The 13,874-nt window shown below is 40.9% G+C and overlaps 1 protein-coding gene across 1 annotated transcript; it reads right to left on the bottom strand.

The window, feature by feature from the left end:
* Positions 1–1,099: 1,099 nt before the first annotated feature.
* On the bottom strand, positions 1,100–12,067 carry ccm2 (CCM2 scaffold protein). The gene is made up of 10 exons (XM_034206939.1): positions 11,782–12,067; positions 6,172–6,348; positions 5,975–6,058; positions 4,459–4,642; positions 3,934–4,070; positions 3,358–3,493; positions 3,182–3,239; positions 2,961–3,096; positions 2,727–2,865; positions 1,100–2,320 (listed from the first exon to the last, which is right to left on the bottom strand). The coding sequence occupies exons 1-10, from the start codon at positions 11,809–11,811 to the stop codon at positions 2,025–2,027; spliced, it is 1,377 nt and encodes a 458-aa protein (XP_034062830.1). The 5' UTR covers positions 11,812–12,067; the 3' UTR covers positions 1,100–2,024.
* Positions 12,068–13,874: the final 1,807 nt, after the last annotated feature.

Below are 13,874 nucleotides of genomic sequence, written 5' to 3'. Positions count from 1 at the left end.
TATTTTTTCCCTGTGTCATATGTGGCAGCACTGTTCAATGTTTCTTGAAAACATTACCCACTGTGGTGTGACGTGTGAATAAACTCCAACTCTGTATCAACAACACTGTTGTGTGACTTCAGTTAAATACTTGTATGTGTGTAGATTAGAAAGAGGTAAGATAAAGGATCTGCAGTATTTTATGAAGTATTAATCGTACAAAGGTCAGTTGTATACAAGTAGAAGTGTGTATTTACCTGGTAGTAGGCTGTCAGTAATGGCTACGTCTCTCTATTTGGCCTGGTAGATCTCGGCAGACTGGCAACTTTAAAAGTAGCTCTCGGTTAAAAAAAGGTTGGGCACCCCTGACTTAAACAAACAGATCTATTTAATAATGACCTACTTCAAACGAGGCACCATGGTTCATTCTGCTGTTTAAAATCTGGATTAATTTACAGTCGGCCAATTAGCAGTCTGCCGAGCTCTGTGAGAACATAGCTCGATTACAGAGGCTGTGTCAAAAACAATAATTTACTCTACTTATGTACCAAAACAGTGCCGAGACTTTCTCAGAAACTAACCGAGAATAGTTTGCTTGTGTGATGAGAGGATTTGCTCGGTTAGATCATCCTTTTGTTTGAGGCAGACAGTGTCGAGAGCCAAAGCTATTTGAACCCAGGTGTAGTGTTGCAGTCTGCACATGCACTCCTATACCCTCTGCTCCATCCGGACCACTCATTCCAGTTTTTCTAAAATCATATAAAAAGTAGATCTGTAAAGGAAATGTTTTAAAATCCCAGAGTGGCTTCACAGGCTGGAATGAGCTCCATTTTTCTTGCCAATTTTCCAAGACTCACAAAAATATCCCCCAACTTTGTAGGGCATGTCTGGCATGATTGCTTTGATGAAACTCACTGATGTTTCACAGCAGCTTACGTGCATCCAAGCACATGATCAGTCAGAGAGGATCATAATCAGATTAAACCTTCGCGTCTCGGGTCAGATTTGGTGTATGAAAGTCATACACAGCACAGCCTCATTTCAAACTGCTTATAATGCAGCAGCGTAGAATAATAAAAAGGCTCATTAATGCTTAGCGCTGTAAAGAAAAACAGACATGTCAGTGTAAATAGCTGTTATTTAATAACCATGATTTGCTCAACAACTGTAGTTACAGTTCATAATTCCCTGTCTGTGTGGCAGACAGTCGGCAGCAGTACTGCAGTGTAAAGGCACAATGACAGATACATGTAATATCAGGTGACATAACAAAGATGACCTGCAGGAGAAATCATACATTTACATCAGCCATAAGTGGCTGTGTCAAATACATTCCACTCAATCGCTTGGATTGACTGAGAATGTTTTGTTGGTACAGCATTTCCTTGGTCAGTTTGAATAAAGCAAACATATATATATAAGAGTAAACACTGATAAAAAAATGATAGTGTACTGTTAAGTGATACACAAATCTTATGAGAAAAAATGATATATATATCAAAATGTTCCACTCTCACAGCGACACACAAATGTGAAATAAATGAAAGTTCTCCTGGTGGATGAAGCTGACTGACCTAATGGTAATACAACAGCACACCGATACAGCCTCAGTCTTTACCTTCTAAAACATGCACACAAGCTTTGAGACGTTGAAAAAAACAGCCGGAAATATTCTCAATCACTGGAGATTTTCACTACAATGCCGACAGCCGTGGCAGATACTGCCAATAAAAAGAGTACAAAATCAAGTGACTTTCAAAATAAATCAGAGGCTCTGAAATCCTCTGAAATGCAGAAATAGCCCACTGACTGCCTAATGTCTGCAGCATAAGTGCATTTGTTGACTTCATGTTTGTTTTCTTCGTGGTGATAGGTTGAGGTTTTCCTTGAGTGCGTGGGGATTATGGAACGTCCTCTTGATAATTAGAGGAAAATACAATAAACAAAAAAAAACTCTTAGGTCAGTGCTTCGGACCCCCTTCATCTGATCCGTTCAGCTCATGCCTACTTGTTCACCTCCTCAGTGTCCCCCTGTGTTCTCTGGTTCAGGGGGCCACGCCCTCCTGGTCCATGCTGCAGCCGAGGGCCTCGATGTCGTTGCTGATGTCCGTGATCATGCGGTCCCACTCGTCCCCCTCCGAGGCCTCCTGGCCCTCGTCCGAGGCCTCGCTCCCTCCTGCCGCGCCGTTCCCGTTGGTGGTGGAGTCGGAGGCGGAGCTTGCTGTGCGGCGGTAGCGTCCGAAGCTGTCCGTGATGATGCCTCGGCCGTCCTTCACACCGATGGTCTCCAGGAAATTCTCAAAGTGCTGGCTGTCCTTCTCTGGTATGAAGGGGCGCAGGCCTGCAGCGAGAGATTACAAGGCATACGGTTACTGTTTAATAATATTAAAAAGGTAAGTGATTTTTGAAAAAGGATCTGTAGCAAACAAGGATTTCTATAAAGCCTGTAGAATAGGAATGTCTCTGCAGAAGATATTGCATCTTGTGATTCCACTTAATTGTGCAGCCCTACTTTAAAACATTTCTGTTGCATTTATTCTGATATAAAACACAGGTGTTTTCTTTTTAAATATTGAGTAAAAAATGTGTGCTACTGGCAGTTTTATCCACGTGTTTTTTTACAACATCTCACGATTTCATGTGGGGAGACGAAATGGTGCCGGTTTGACCACAGCATCACAATAGTCTTGTGGCATGATGCCCAACATCCTTGTCTCTTAACTAATGGGAGTACAGTGTGGTCGTACCAAGTAAAAGGAACTTCCTGCTGTCCCCGTACAGTTGCCGCAGGTTAATGCAGAACTCGTGAATGGAGGCACCGTTACGGTATTCATGGAGCAGCGTGGCAAACTGCTGGATCTCCTGTGATGATAGTTTTGTCCGCAGCTAAACAGAAAATAAAAGAGATTAAAATAGAGACTTATTTTAATCACAGTCTGGGAAAATGTTCTCATGTACAGAAAGGTGTGAAGTTGTCATACTGTGGTCATGTAGTCCTGCAGCAGCTCTGCAGCGGTGGTGCTGAGCTCTCCTTCACTCGCCGTCTTCGTTTGAGGGGAAGCAGGGGTGGACGCTGATGGGGAGCTTCCTTCTGCCTCCATAGATGCCTGGAAAGGACTGAGAGATAAAAACAAACGTGTCAAATTCTTTCTGTGTCCAACTGAAAACCTATGATCAAAGTAGGACTCAACTGTGTTCTTACAATGTGCCTGCTTCCCCTTCAAAGGACTCTTTAACATCCACTTTGCTTGAAGAATCCTCTGCAAAATAAAAAACAAGTGAATAATTAAAAGGATTATTTCTGAATCAACAACACATAAACTTGTTAAAGGACAATGACTAGTCCCATTCAGTTTGTGTTTCCTATTTTCCCCTTACCGCTGTATAGAGACAGGTGTCTGGTAGGTGTAGTTGCTCCATCAAAAATGGCTCTGTCCAAGAAGTCGATGGTTGACTCCGTGTAAACAATCTGAAAGACCTGGCTGAGCAAGAGACAAAGCTCCTCCGCTGCTGCCTGGAAGACAAACACAGTGTCTATAAATGCAACATTCTGCAGGAACCAAGTTACGACAGTGCTCCGATACATATTCACAATGTCATCGTTAGCTTCACATCTTGTAAAACTATACATGTGAGAGTTTTCTTGCATAGTTTAATTTAGCTAAGCCATTTTAAACCATTGGGGATTAGCTGCAGTTGACCTTCTGTGCTATGCCACTTTTAAAAGGCTCCATGAGTTTATCTTTGAATCATTGTTATCGATAGATTTGTATGCACTTTTACTTGGTGTATTTGTTTGTTGGGAAACCTTCTCAAACAGCCCTGTAGGTGGCTTGGAGCCAAAAATCAATTCACTTTTTAAAGTAGCCTCAGTAAATTGTTGCCACCTGTGTAATCTAAATAAACTTGAGGAATGTATTTTCATTTAGCGTAGCCACAGATGCAAAATAATACCTTATTATCAACAGCGAGCACCAGCAGACAGCAGACTTCCACGAGCACAGCCCCACTCTCTGATAAGGAGCTCAGGGTCTGAGACTTGTTAAGATCGGGACACGAGCTGGGACAAGGAGAACCCCCCGACTCCTGGGCTGGAGAGCAAAGAAAAATACGCAGTCAGTCAGAATAATAAAGTCAAATTAGAATTTTCATTTGTTGCAAGTCCAAATATTTCTTCATTATTGGTCCACCCTTTACGTTACGAACTCATTTTGAATTATTTCTAGTTACTCAAGAAAGACATGAGTTAACCACTTAATGGGATTTAACATTATCATATCCTCATTATTACTTGTTGACATAAAGAAGACAACAAAATAAACAACCAGATGGACCTGATGTTTATGTGATGTTGGCTACAATTAAAACAAAACATGTTTAAACAGGACTGCAGGTGACTCCTCTCTACTGTAAATTCACAACATGACTTATTTGACCACTTCATTTGAACATCTTTAAAATGTAAACAATGTTGTCCACCTGTTTTGATCACCACGAGGTGCAGAGAGTCGTCCCTGATGTAGGACACAGCAGCGATATCATGGATGGGCACTCTCAGGATGATGTCTTCTCCGTCGCGCCGGACTAGCTTTATGTTGTACGCCGACAAGCTCACCACGGCGTCCTGCTCCGATGTCAGCTGGCCCGCCAACTGATGGGACTTCTGAGAATCACAGAGGCGTGAGCAGAGGGTAATTATCCCTGACATGATGGAAATGATAAATGCCATATCTGACAACTGCGTTCGAAATATGTTCGTCAACGACCTTTTTTTCCATGACGAAAACGAGACGATGACGAGACGGCACCGACGGCAGTAAACAATAACTGCAACGAAATCATCATGCAATATCGTTGACGAAAAGTGACGAGACGAAAATGTAGTTTACTAAATAAAAATTATGCCAAAATCTCTCTTTACTTTCGTTGACGAAATATTATCAAAGATAACGTTACATCTCTGATAGTCAGTTTTTCTCCCAGCAGTTCCATTTCCGGTGCTCTGGCAGGGCAGCAGCTGTGTGTCTGTGCTGCGCGTGGCGGTACATTTGAATTACACCGGGCAGCGGCACACTGTGAACGGTCAGGAAGACTCCAGTCTAACTCATGGTCTCACTGACCTTATTTAACAGAAAATAAAATGGCAACAACAGGGCTTGGGAGCAGTGGTCGCACTCGCGTTAACCGAATACGCGAGCGCGAGTGAGTGATACATTGTGTACTCGACGGGTAATAATGGATTATGACGGAAATGTTACGATCCTGTCCGTCAAAATGACTGACAACAAAAAAGTCTAAAGCCACCACTGCTTGGGAGAAAGAAACGACCATTTTCGCTACAATGAGGCGGAGAAAAAAAGCGAATGCATTGTTTCATCAGAAGGGAAGCAATGTGGCCATAACACAGGTAAAAACACCACAAACCTGACCAGATACTCTCTGCAAAGCTTCTTAATCATTCAACCTGTGGTTTTCATCAAATAAGGACAATATATAATCTTATTTATTTATATTTGCTAAAATGACAAATTATTGGTTTTGGCTAGACTAGTTTGACTGAAATGTTCTATATAATCTGATGACTAAAAAAGACTCAACAGTTTTCATTGACAAAAAGTAGACTAAAATAATTAGTTTTCTTTGACTAAAATAAGACTAAAATGCTCAGACTTTTAGTCGACTAAATCTTGACTAAAATAGTTACTGTTTTAGTCGATTAAAATAAGACTAAAATGCTCAGACTTTTAGTCGACTAAAACTTGACTAAATAAAAACAGGATGAAGGTGACTAAATATGACTAAAACTAAAAAGAAAATTTAACACAGGACTATTACTAAATAAAAAAATAGCTGACGAAATTAACACTAGTTCTGTCTTTGCATGAACAGAACTAATCTATTAAAGGAGTTCAATCTAAGAAACAAAACCATTTATTTTGAAATTAGCAACCAACAAGTGGACAAAGAAGTGAAATGCTCTTTCTCAGATACTAACCCTTGCGGTGTCAATGAGCTGCAGCACTTCTGTGCGACTTGATGGGTTCAAGTATCCTGGAACTGATGATAGCTGCCCCAAGTACTGGAAAAGAAAGAACAGTCACAAACGTATTGCCATAGCATTGCTTGAATGAATAGTGTTTCAACATTTATGCGTATGAGGTAAGGGAGTTTATATCTCTGCTAGTCACTCACTTTGACTTCCTTCTCAATGTAGTCATTAAGCAGGATGTCAGGGTCTATACGGTGGTCGGGTTGAGAGAGTGAGAAGGTGTGGAGTGCTCTGCGCTCGGTGGCCTTCTCCTGGGCCTTCTTGTCTCTCCCCTTCTCTCCTTTCAGAAAGACTCTCTTGAACGGAGACACGATACCAGGCTGGTGAATAAAGACAAAGAAAGCAGGGTGAGACGTATTAGATGATTCTCACATGCTGCTTTCCAAAATGCAGAAGGAAATGCGACTCAATATGTGTGGATATGTAGCATTTCACACTCTCTAAATGATAAACTATTGCCATAATCTGTTTCTATGCAACAGTATGTTATAAAGAATACAGGACTATTCATATCCACTACCTAGATATAATGTACATGCAATGGGCTACGCAATTGAAGCTAAAAGTGTAACGTCTGTCAGAAAAACGTCGGTTGAGTGTGGTTCTTTAAAGCCTTGTAATTTATGCTGAGCCTGCTTCCCGTGGCGGAATGGTTGCTGAGAAGTAAGACACAGCAGATGCAAAGCCTACCCTGTTATCCAATACATGTTACTCAAATGTCAACAATAGCATGTGCACAAGAAAGCTTTGCAAAACTGGAGGTGTTTGCAGTGGAACTTAACATTACAAATCACAAATTAGTCACAAAAGAATGAATTTTCTTTAAGATATTACTGAATATACCATTTAAAAAGCCTTTATTGCTTTACTTTTAAATGTAATGTCCTGTATCAACTGGTAACAATGCAGCACTGTTTAGGAGCTCAGTTAAGTGTGCTGCGAATGCGATTAAATAAAACCTTGATAGAGTTTGTCCATTACATTATGCCTAATACAATACACCTTTCTAGATTCAAAGCATTACAAAGCCTACCTCGGTCTCCATGAACCCTCTCGCTAGAAGAGTCGCCTAACGCCAAACACACTGCCTGGCCACAGATGCTGCTACGCTCGCCGTCTGCACTAGTCACCTGTTGCCTCCCCTCACACAGTGACAGCTGCCAACTGGTGACAGACACACAGGATCAAACGTCATGAGGGGCGGGACCCGTCGCAGAGGAAAGGAAGTGTGTCAGCCTCTGGTTTCAAGCACAAGAGCAGGAAGCGGACTAGCCACAACTTCCTGTGATGACACGCGCGTTCATATGAATATTGAAGCACTAACTGAACACACTTCTAGTTTTATTTTCACTTAATTATGGACAAAAGAACATGTCGTGATAATCACTAACTCCAGGATTGTGATGTGATGATTGCTGCCTTTGTGCATCACTTACTCAGGACTGTTACTGAAGGTCTATACACATCGATGCTAACCACACGTCACATTTGCAAGGCTGTTTACACTGCAGATTCAATAATACCACAAATGCAGAGAATCTGATGAAGTTCGAGCCAAATTGTGGCAAACCATTGAACAGCACAACCTACAACTGGTGCATTATTTATAAGTACGTTGCTCGTGAAGACACCTACATTAACATTTAATAGCTTGTCCTTGGGAAATGGGAGACAAGAGCCACAGTAGTTGACCCAAGGGAATGACTTTAAAATAATGAAATGCCTTTTCTTAAAGTCTGTTTAGTAAGAAACATACGAGAGGATGATTTGTGGCTTACTTTTGCAGTTATGGTCAGGATTAAAAAAAAAAAGTTCAGGTGGACTTGAGCAATTTAAGTCCCATTTGTACTCAATATGCACGACATGCATGTTTAGTTTTCTGCGAGGCATTGTGACTGCCTTTCCAGATGTAAGAAGCAGCATGGTTATATATGCTAGGGGTCGATATTCCGCATTTGACCGATTATCGGTATCGGCCTTTTTTTTAATCAAATTGCCGATAAAACTTTGGCTCTGATGCGGCCGTTTCTCTGGCTGCAGTCACCACTCTTGCGGCTTTCACACCAGCGCTTTTCCCTTTCTAGCTCCGAGCTAGAGCTTTTCTGGTTCAGCTCCGGTTTCCCTTTTCTGCTCCCGCTCTGTTCACACCGCCCAGAGCCCGACTGGTGCTGCCGCTGCTGCGTCATGACGTCACCGTTTACATCGCTGATTTGCTCCCCAACGGCATTACGGTGCTCACAACAACAACAACGGGGAACTGCGTCTGGTCGATGATCGTGTTGCTTTTAATCACACGAAGCCAGATTAAATTAAATAACGACTTCTCCAACCTTATGATTTGCTCCAGAGTGCCGTGGTTCAATGTTTATTAATGTGTTTCTGCAGCATTTACCGACCGCTGCAGTGCTGGCTGCTCTTCCACGGGAGTTTCTTCTCCCGTTAGCTCCCGGTTAGCTCACACTGCTGCGGCCGCTCTAAAGTATTCACTGTCCAACTCACACAAGCAGCTGATACATATCCCCAGTTCCCCTGAATGTGTGTCAGTCTGAATTGACGCTGTTTGGCATCACAACGCTGTTATGAAAGTTTCTCTGGTATAAAATGGGTGATGTTAGCATAGCAACCGAAGCTAAACTGACTACTTGCTATTGCTATCCTATTGCGGCATAAACCGTTTTCTACAGGCACATTTTACCGGCGTATTTTTATTATGATTCTACTTGTGATAGTCGGACACGACAACCTGTGCAGCCCATGTATTGATTCCATCCGACAGCTGCTATAATACAAAACAAAACGTCTGCCTCTCTCCACAATGATCAATAACAATGAACGGATGGTCAAAGTAAGGTACAAATAAACAGAATCACACGAAGCCTGGTTAGTGTTGCCTGACTTTATAAAGTGTGTTTATAAGCACTACTGCTTGTAGACAGGCATGACAGTCGACCCATGTTCAGGGGAGGTGGGTTTAGTTTCCTGCACGCCTCGACGTAAGAGAGACGTAAGCGACGCCACCTCTTAGCTCCGAAGCTCTTGTCTCTAGACCGACAATTTTTTGGAGCTGGAAGTGAGCCGGATTCCGGAGCTAAGAGCCGGCGCCGCTGCGGTGTGAACAGGAAAAACCGGCGCTTTTCAGGCTCCAGCTCCGAGCCGGAGCTGAAAAAGCGCTGGTGTGAAAGGGGCATTAGTGTACACGAGCAATGTCCCGCCCACAGCGCTATCTGATAGGCTATTACTGAAGATTTTCCGGGCGGGAGCCAGCCAGAGAGGCGGGACCTTCTCAGATTACAGGCAGGTGCGAAAGAACGCAGACACAGACTGAAGCAAGCAGCAGCGCTGAGCGGCAGAGCCATACATGTGTTAAACCGAAGTTCAATAAACATCCCTATCCCCTATGCTGAAGTTGCAAAAACACCACGATCTTATGATCAAATTCTATCAGTTTCCCAGTTACACAGGGACGCGGGAAGTCAGTCAGAGTTGGGGGTGTGCAGCGTCTCGCAGCGGAGTAACTGGTGCGGAGGGAGGGGGGAGGGGCTGCGAGTGGAGCCTTGCAGTTTTTCAGGTTGATATGGGAAGCTCATTAGCTAGCCAACATGTATTTAGCAAATGTTTAGAAAAATATTAGAAGTGAGGCTACTAGACTAACGTTACTCTAATAGCCTCACTTTTAATAGTTTGCAAAACATTAGCTAGCACTAGTGTTTTGCAGTTGCTAGCAGTTTATTGGGATTTTATGCTAGATAGACAGATCTAATAAATTAAGCATTATTGTTAGTTAAGCATGTCAGCCTGCAGCCCCACTTCTTGTCTCTCTCTCTAACTCATTGCAGATGACTGCACTAAAGAAAAGGGCACAGAGAGGAAACCAGTTGTAAGATGTTTAAAAGTTAATTAAACATAATATATGCTTAAATGCATTTCAAAGAAGTTGTGTTGAGTTGTGTTGGAGTTTGTGTTATTCTACATTTTGACACCAAGATTTTCTGATTTGATTGCAAATGTATATTGGTTCTAAATATCGGTTATCGGTCTCCTTGATTACTAATAATCGGTATCGGCCTTGAAAAAGCCATATCGGTCGATCCCTAATATATGCCCATTCATTTTGATCAGTTTTTAACTACTTCTGCTCATGCTGGTCTGAAAGCAAGCCAATACAATATATATGAAAGAGTAGCTAATCATATCCTTACATTTTCCAGATACCTCTGACAGTTTGAGTTTAAATAAGTTTATATTTAGCAAAGTGAAAGTAACACTATCAGGACATCACATGAAGGGGTCTGAGCTTTCACTTGTGTCATATTTTAATACTGCTTTTAATATATCATCAAGAATACATCTGGGCAAAAATGTTGTTCATTATCTCCACCAAGTGGCATATACAGAAACTGTATGCACTGGAGACACCAATCTAAAAGTAAAGCGCATCAACCCTTAAAGACAGTACTAAACATGTGGCTTATCCAGTTTCATAGAGCTAAAAACAATACTTTATACTGAGATTAGAGGTATTACTGATATTTGGTCCCCCATCTTTCCAGAAAACCACAATGCTGCCAAGCAGGCGTTGAAATATATTTACTTCAAATCTATCTGTTTTGGGGCCACAAGTATTTAGTCATATCAACATTTTCTGAGTTGAAGTTTTAAAGACGAGCCTTAATCCAACCACAGGCAGAGTTTGGGTTTGTTAAAATTGCTGACAAAAACATTTCCTTGCCATAACAAACTCTATTAACATAAGGATATCCATTCATTTCCGTCCAAATTTCCCTTCACATCAAGAGGACATTGAATTGGATGGGAAATAACATGGAAAAGATGATGGACGTCAGCACAGTCATAGCATTAATGTTAACATAAGACACTTCACTGCATTGCTAAGGTTGTGAGAGCTTGTCAATGTAATGTCCTGCTTAGATTTGGAGGGTTCTGCCCTTCCTCCTGTGAACAACACGAAGAACAGAGGGAAAATGTCCTTTGTGTCAGATAAAAGAAATGTCAGCTATGTGTCTGAACATACCGATCTGCCTCCACATCAAAGGGGATCATTAGGCAGTATGTGTCTGTTTGTCTGTGAGAGCTGGGTAAAGGATGCTGGTTCCCCTTAGCATGACTGAGACTGACAGCTGTTGAGCACACAGATCCTCTTTGACCCACGCCTACACATAACGACGAGAGTTACTACTCTGAAAAACACATGGTTGTGCTTTCATTACGTTTAGGGGAATACTCTCTTTGAGCCATAGCCTCACTGTTAACACAACCCAAAACAAACGCACAATCAGCCACAGTAACACACCAGTTGCCGATGTTTTCAGGACGTTACTATAAATAGCACATCTGGACTACAAAACTAACAATGCAAAGTCGATATTCAGAGAACTATGAACCAACAACAGATCACGAAGCTCATGTTGATTATAAATTAAGACACTTTACACTGCTCTTGTAAAACGTTGCTCTGTTTTTTTAGGTTCTATCTGTTGCACATCCTGAAGATAACTTTATGTAACATTCATTCTGTAAATTACACACTCTACGTATTCAATGAAAAGTCGGGAAAGTGTCAGTATGTTATCGTGATATGTTGGCCCCTGCTCGCGGACATTGACTCCATATTTATTATAAACTTAGCCAGCAAACAGTTAAGCTAGTCTGGTATGAGTAGCTAGTAAGTTAGCATGCTAGCTGGCAAACTTGCAGTAAAAAGTAATGCTAGCTGTGACAATGGCCCGACTTACCTTTTTCACTTTTTTCACATCATCCTCCATTTCTATGTAAAGGTCCTCCTCTTCATATTCAGTTCAGCGTGGGGAGCAAGGTGTGAAAACACATAACTATCTACAGAATATGTTTAACCAGCACTCATCTGAAAGTAGTTAGCTTGCTAGCCTAGCTTAGGCTAGCCTAGCATTGGTAAAGTGATGTCCGAATTTGAGCTGATAGCAAAATGTCATTATGATCTGCCTTATTCCGCAAGTGTTAGATTATACACCGGCGTGACACCAGTGTGCGAATGGTGTGCTTCAGTGCCGCGAACACAACTAAAGCAGTAGACTGTTAAGAAAACAAACTCGGATAAAACAGGCAAAACTTTTCAATCGTGCCGCCATTTTGGGCGTTGAACAGTGGTCCAGCATGCTATGCTTTGCACAAACCAAAACAGCTGTGAGAACACATAGTGAGAACACCGCCCAGGCAGTTTGACGAGGCGCTTCTTCAGTATCACTTCACAGGCATAATTTCAGGTAATATAATATACATTGTAATTACAGAAAAGCAATGTATTGAGTGACAGAGATTCACTTCAGACCAAAACGTATATTTGTTAATTATAGAGCACCTAATGCAGACAGAGTATATATTTGGTGATTATAATTTATAGCGCAGCTAATGCAGGGTTGGCTTAACAGCAGTTGACTACTTTAACTTGTATTAACATTAGCTGTAACGTTGAATACTTTATTTTATAAGGTAAATGCTTTTTTAAAAACAGCTTTATGGAGACTCATATTTGAGAAGATTTTGAAATGTTGACAGAACTTGACATTTTTGCCTCAATTCTCGTAATTAAATTCACCAAATCTCACTTTTACTTTATTATTTTAAAACTTTATACAATATTGTTTTTCAACAGCTGACATTTTCACTTTAAATAACAGGAAAGGCTCTGACTCCTTTCAGTATTATTGTTAAGGTTAAGTCTAAAATCACAATTGAGCTGTTCAAATGCAGGTGTTTCACTGAGCAAGAGACTATAAATATGTTATATGAAAGCAATGTCTGACAGCCTGTTTACGGCTTTTGTTTTATATCCCTATTTACTAGGACATGATTGTACACGCATGACTGCAACAGAGAGTGAGAGAGAAGACAAGTGGGGTGAACAAGACAGAGACATGCATTCAGCAAGAGGATATGAAAGTGGAAAAGAGACTAGACTCACAAGGTTGGCTGCAAAGTGGCAACAAAAGAAAGGGTAGGCTACGTTATGTACTCATAGGTAACTGTCAGTGGTATTTAATTTGTATACATATCACATGCTTACCTTTCATTTTTCTAAACCTGTGTAAAAAGTATGTAGCCTAAGGTATAGACCTATTTCAAGCTTCTGGCTTGTCTAAGAAAAAGCACAGGTGTAATTGATGAAATGGTTAAAAAAATGAGGTTCACCTGGGGGATGCTTAAAAAGGTACCTACTGAAAAAAGGTTTACAAAATAAATAACTGCTGATACAAATGAAACCCAATATTTGTAAATGGTTGCAAAGTGGGATATAATAAGCCAACCCTGTCAGGAAAGCTGTTTCCTGACTACTCTCTATGTCTTTCCTTCTTTCCCCCTTTAAACCATATGACTCCACTGTAGTAACACTGCTGTGCACCTTTGATAATACAGTACACACACACCATACACCATTTAACCTAACATGTGCTCTATTTATTTTGTTTTGTGTTGTCGTGTGTATTTATTCACATCACCCATATAAGTCTTACCTTTGCTTTGTTTCACTAATACAAATATAAAATCAGTTTCAGCCGTGTTCTTCCTACTCTTTTTACTTCTGACAAAATAAAATGATAAAAATGACTGCCATTAAAAATATTGATTTGGGATGGTCCTGAAATGTCACTTTGATGGCTTTTTTAGGTCATTTGTGATTTAATGAGGTCTGAATTTGTTAAGTTAAAGGTCTCTTTTCAAATAAAATAATACACCCTTCTAAATTGGCTCTAAAATTACAACTGCAATTAAGAAAATGTCACCTATATTTGAACTGTTATTCCAATGTGCCAAATATATTCCATAATAATTATTGTTGGTATCGTGAAAT

The sequence above is a fragment of the Gymnodraco acuticeps genome, unplaced genomic scaffold, assembly GCF_902827175.1.
Source record: "Gymnodraco acuticeps unplaced genomic scaffold, fGymAcu1.1, whole genome shotgun sequence".
NCBI lineage: Eukaryota > Metazoa > Chordata > Actinopteri > Perciformes > Bathydraconidae > Gymnodraco > Gymnodraco acuticeps.
The sequence above is the reverse complement of the archived record's forward strand: the minus strand, read 5'-3'. Positions and strand labels throughout refer to the sequence as shown.

Excerpts from the sequence above, each read along its gene's own strand:
- ccm2 (XM_034206939.1), bottom strand. The coding sequence starts at position 11,811 with ATGGAGGATGATGTGAAAAAAGTGAAAAAG. Across the intron at positions 4,643-5,974 it reads AGCTCATTGACACCGCAAGG|AAGTCCCATCAGTTGGCGGG; the intron begins GTTAGTATCTGA and ends TGTGATTCTCAG. Across the intron at positions 3,240-3,357 it reads ACACCTGTCTCTATACAGCG|AGGATTCTTCAAGCAAAGTG; the intron begins GTAAGGGGAAAA and ends TTTATTTTGCAG.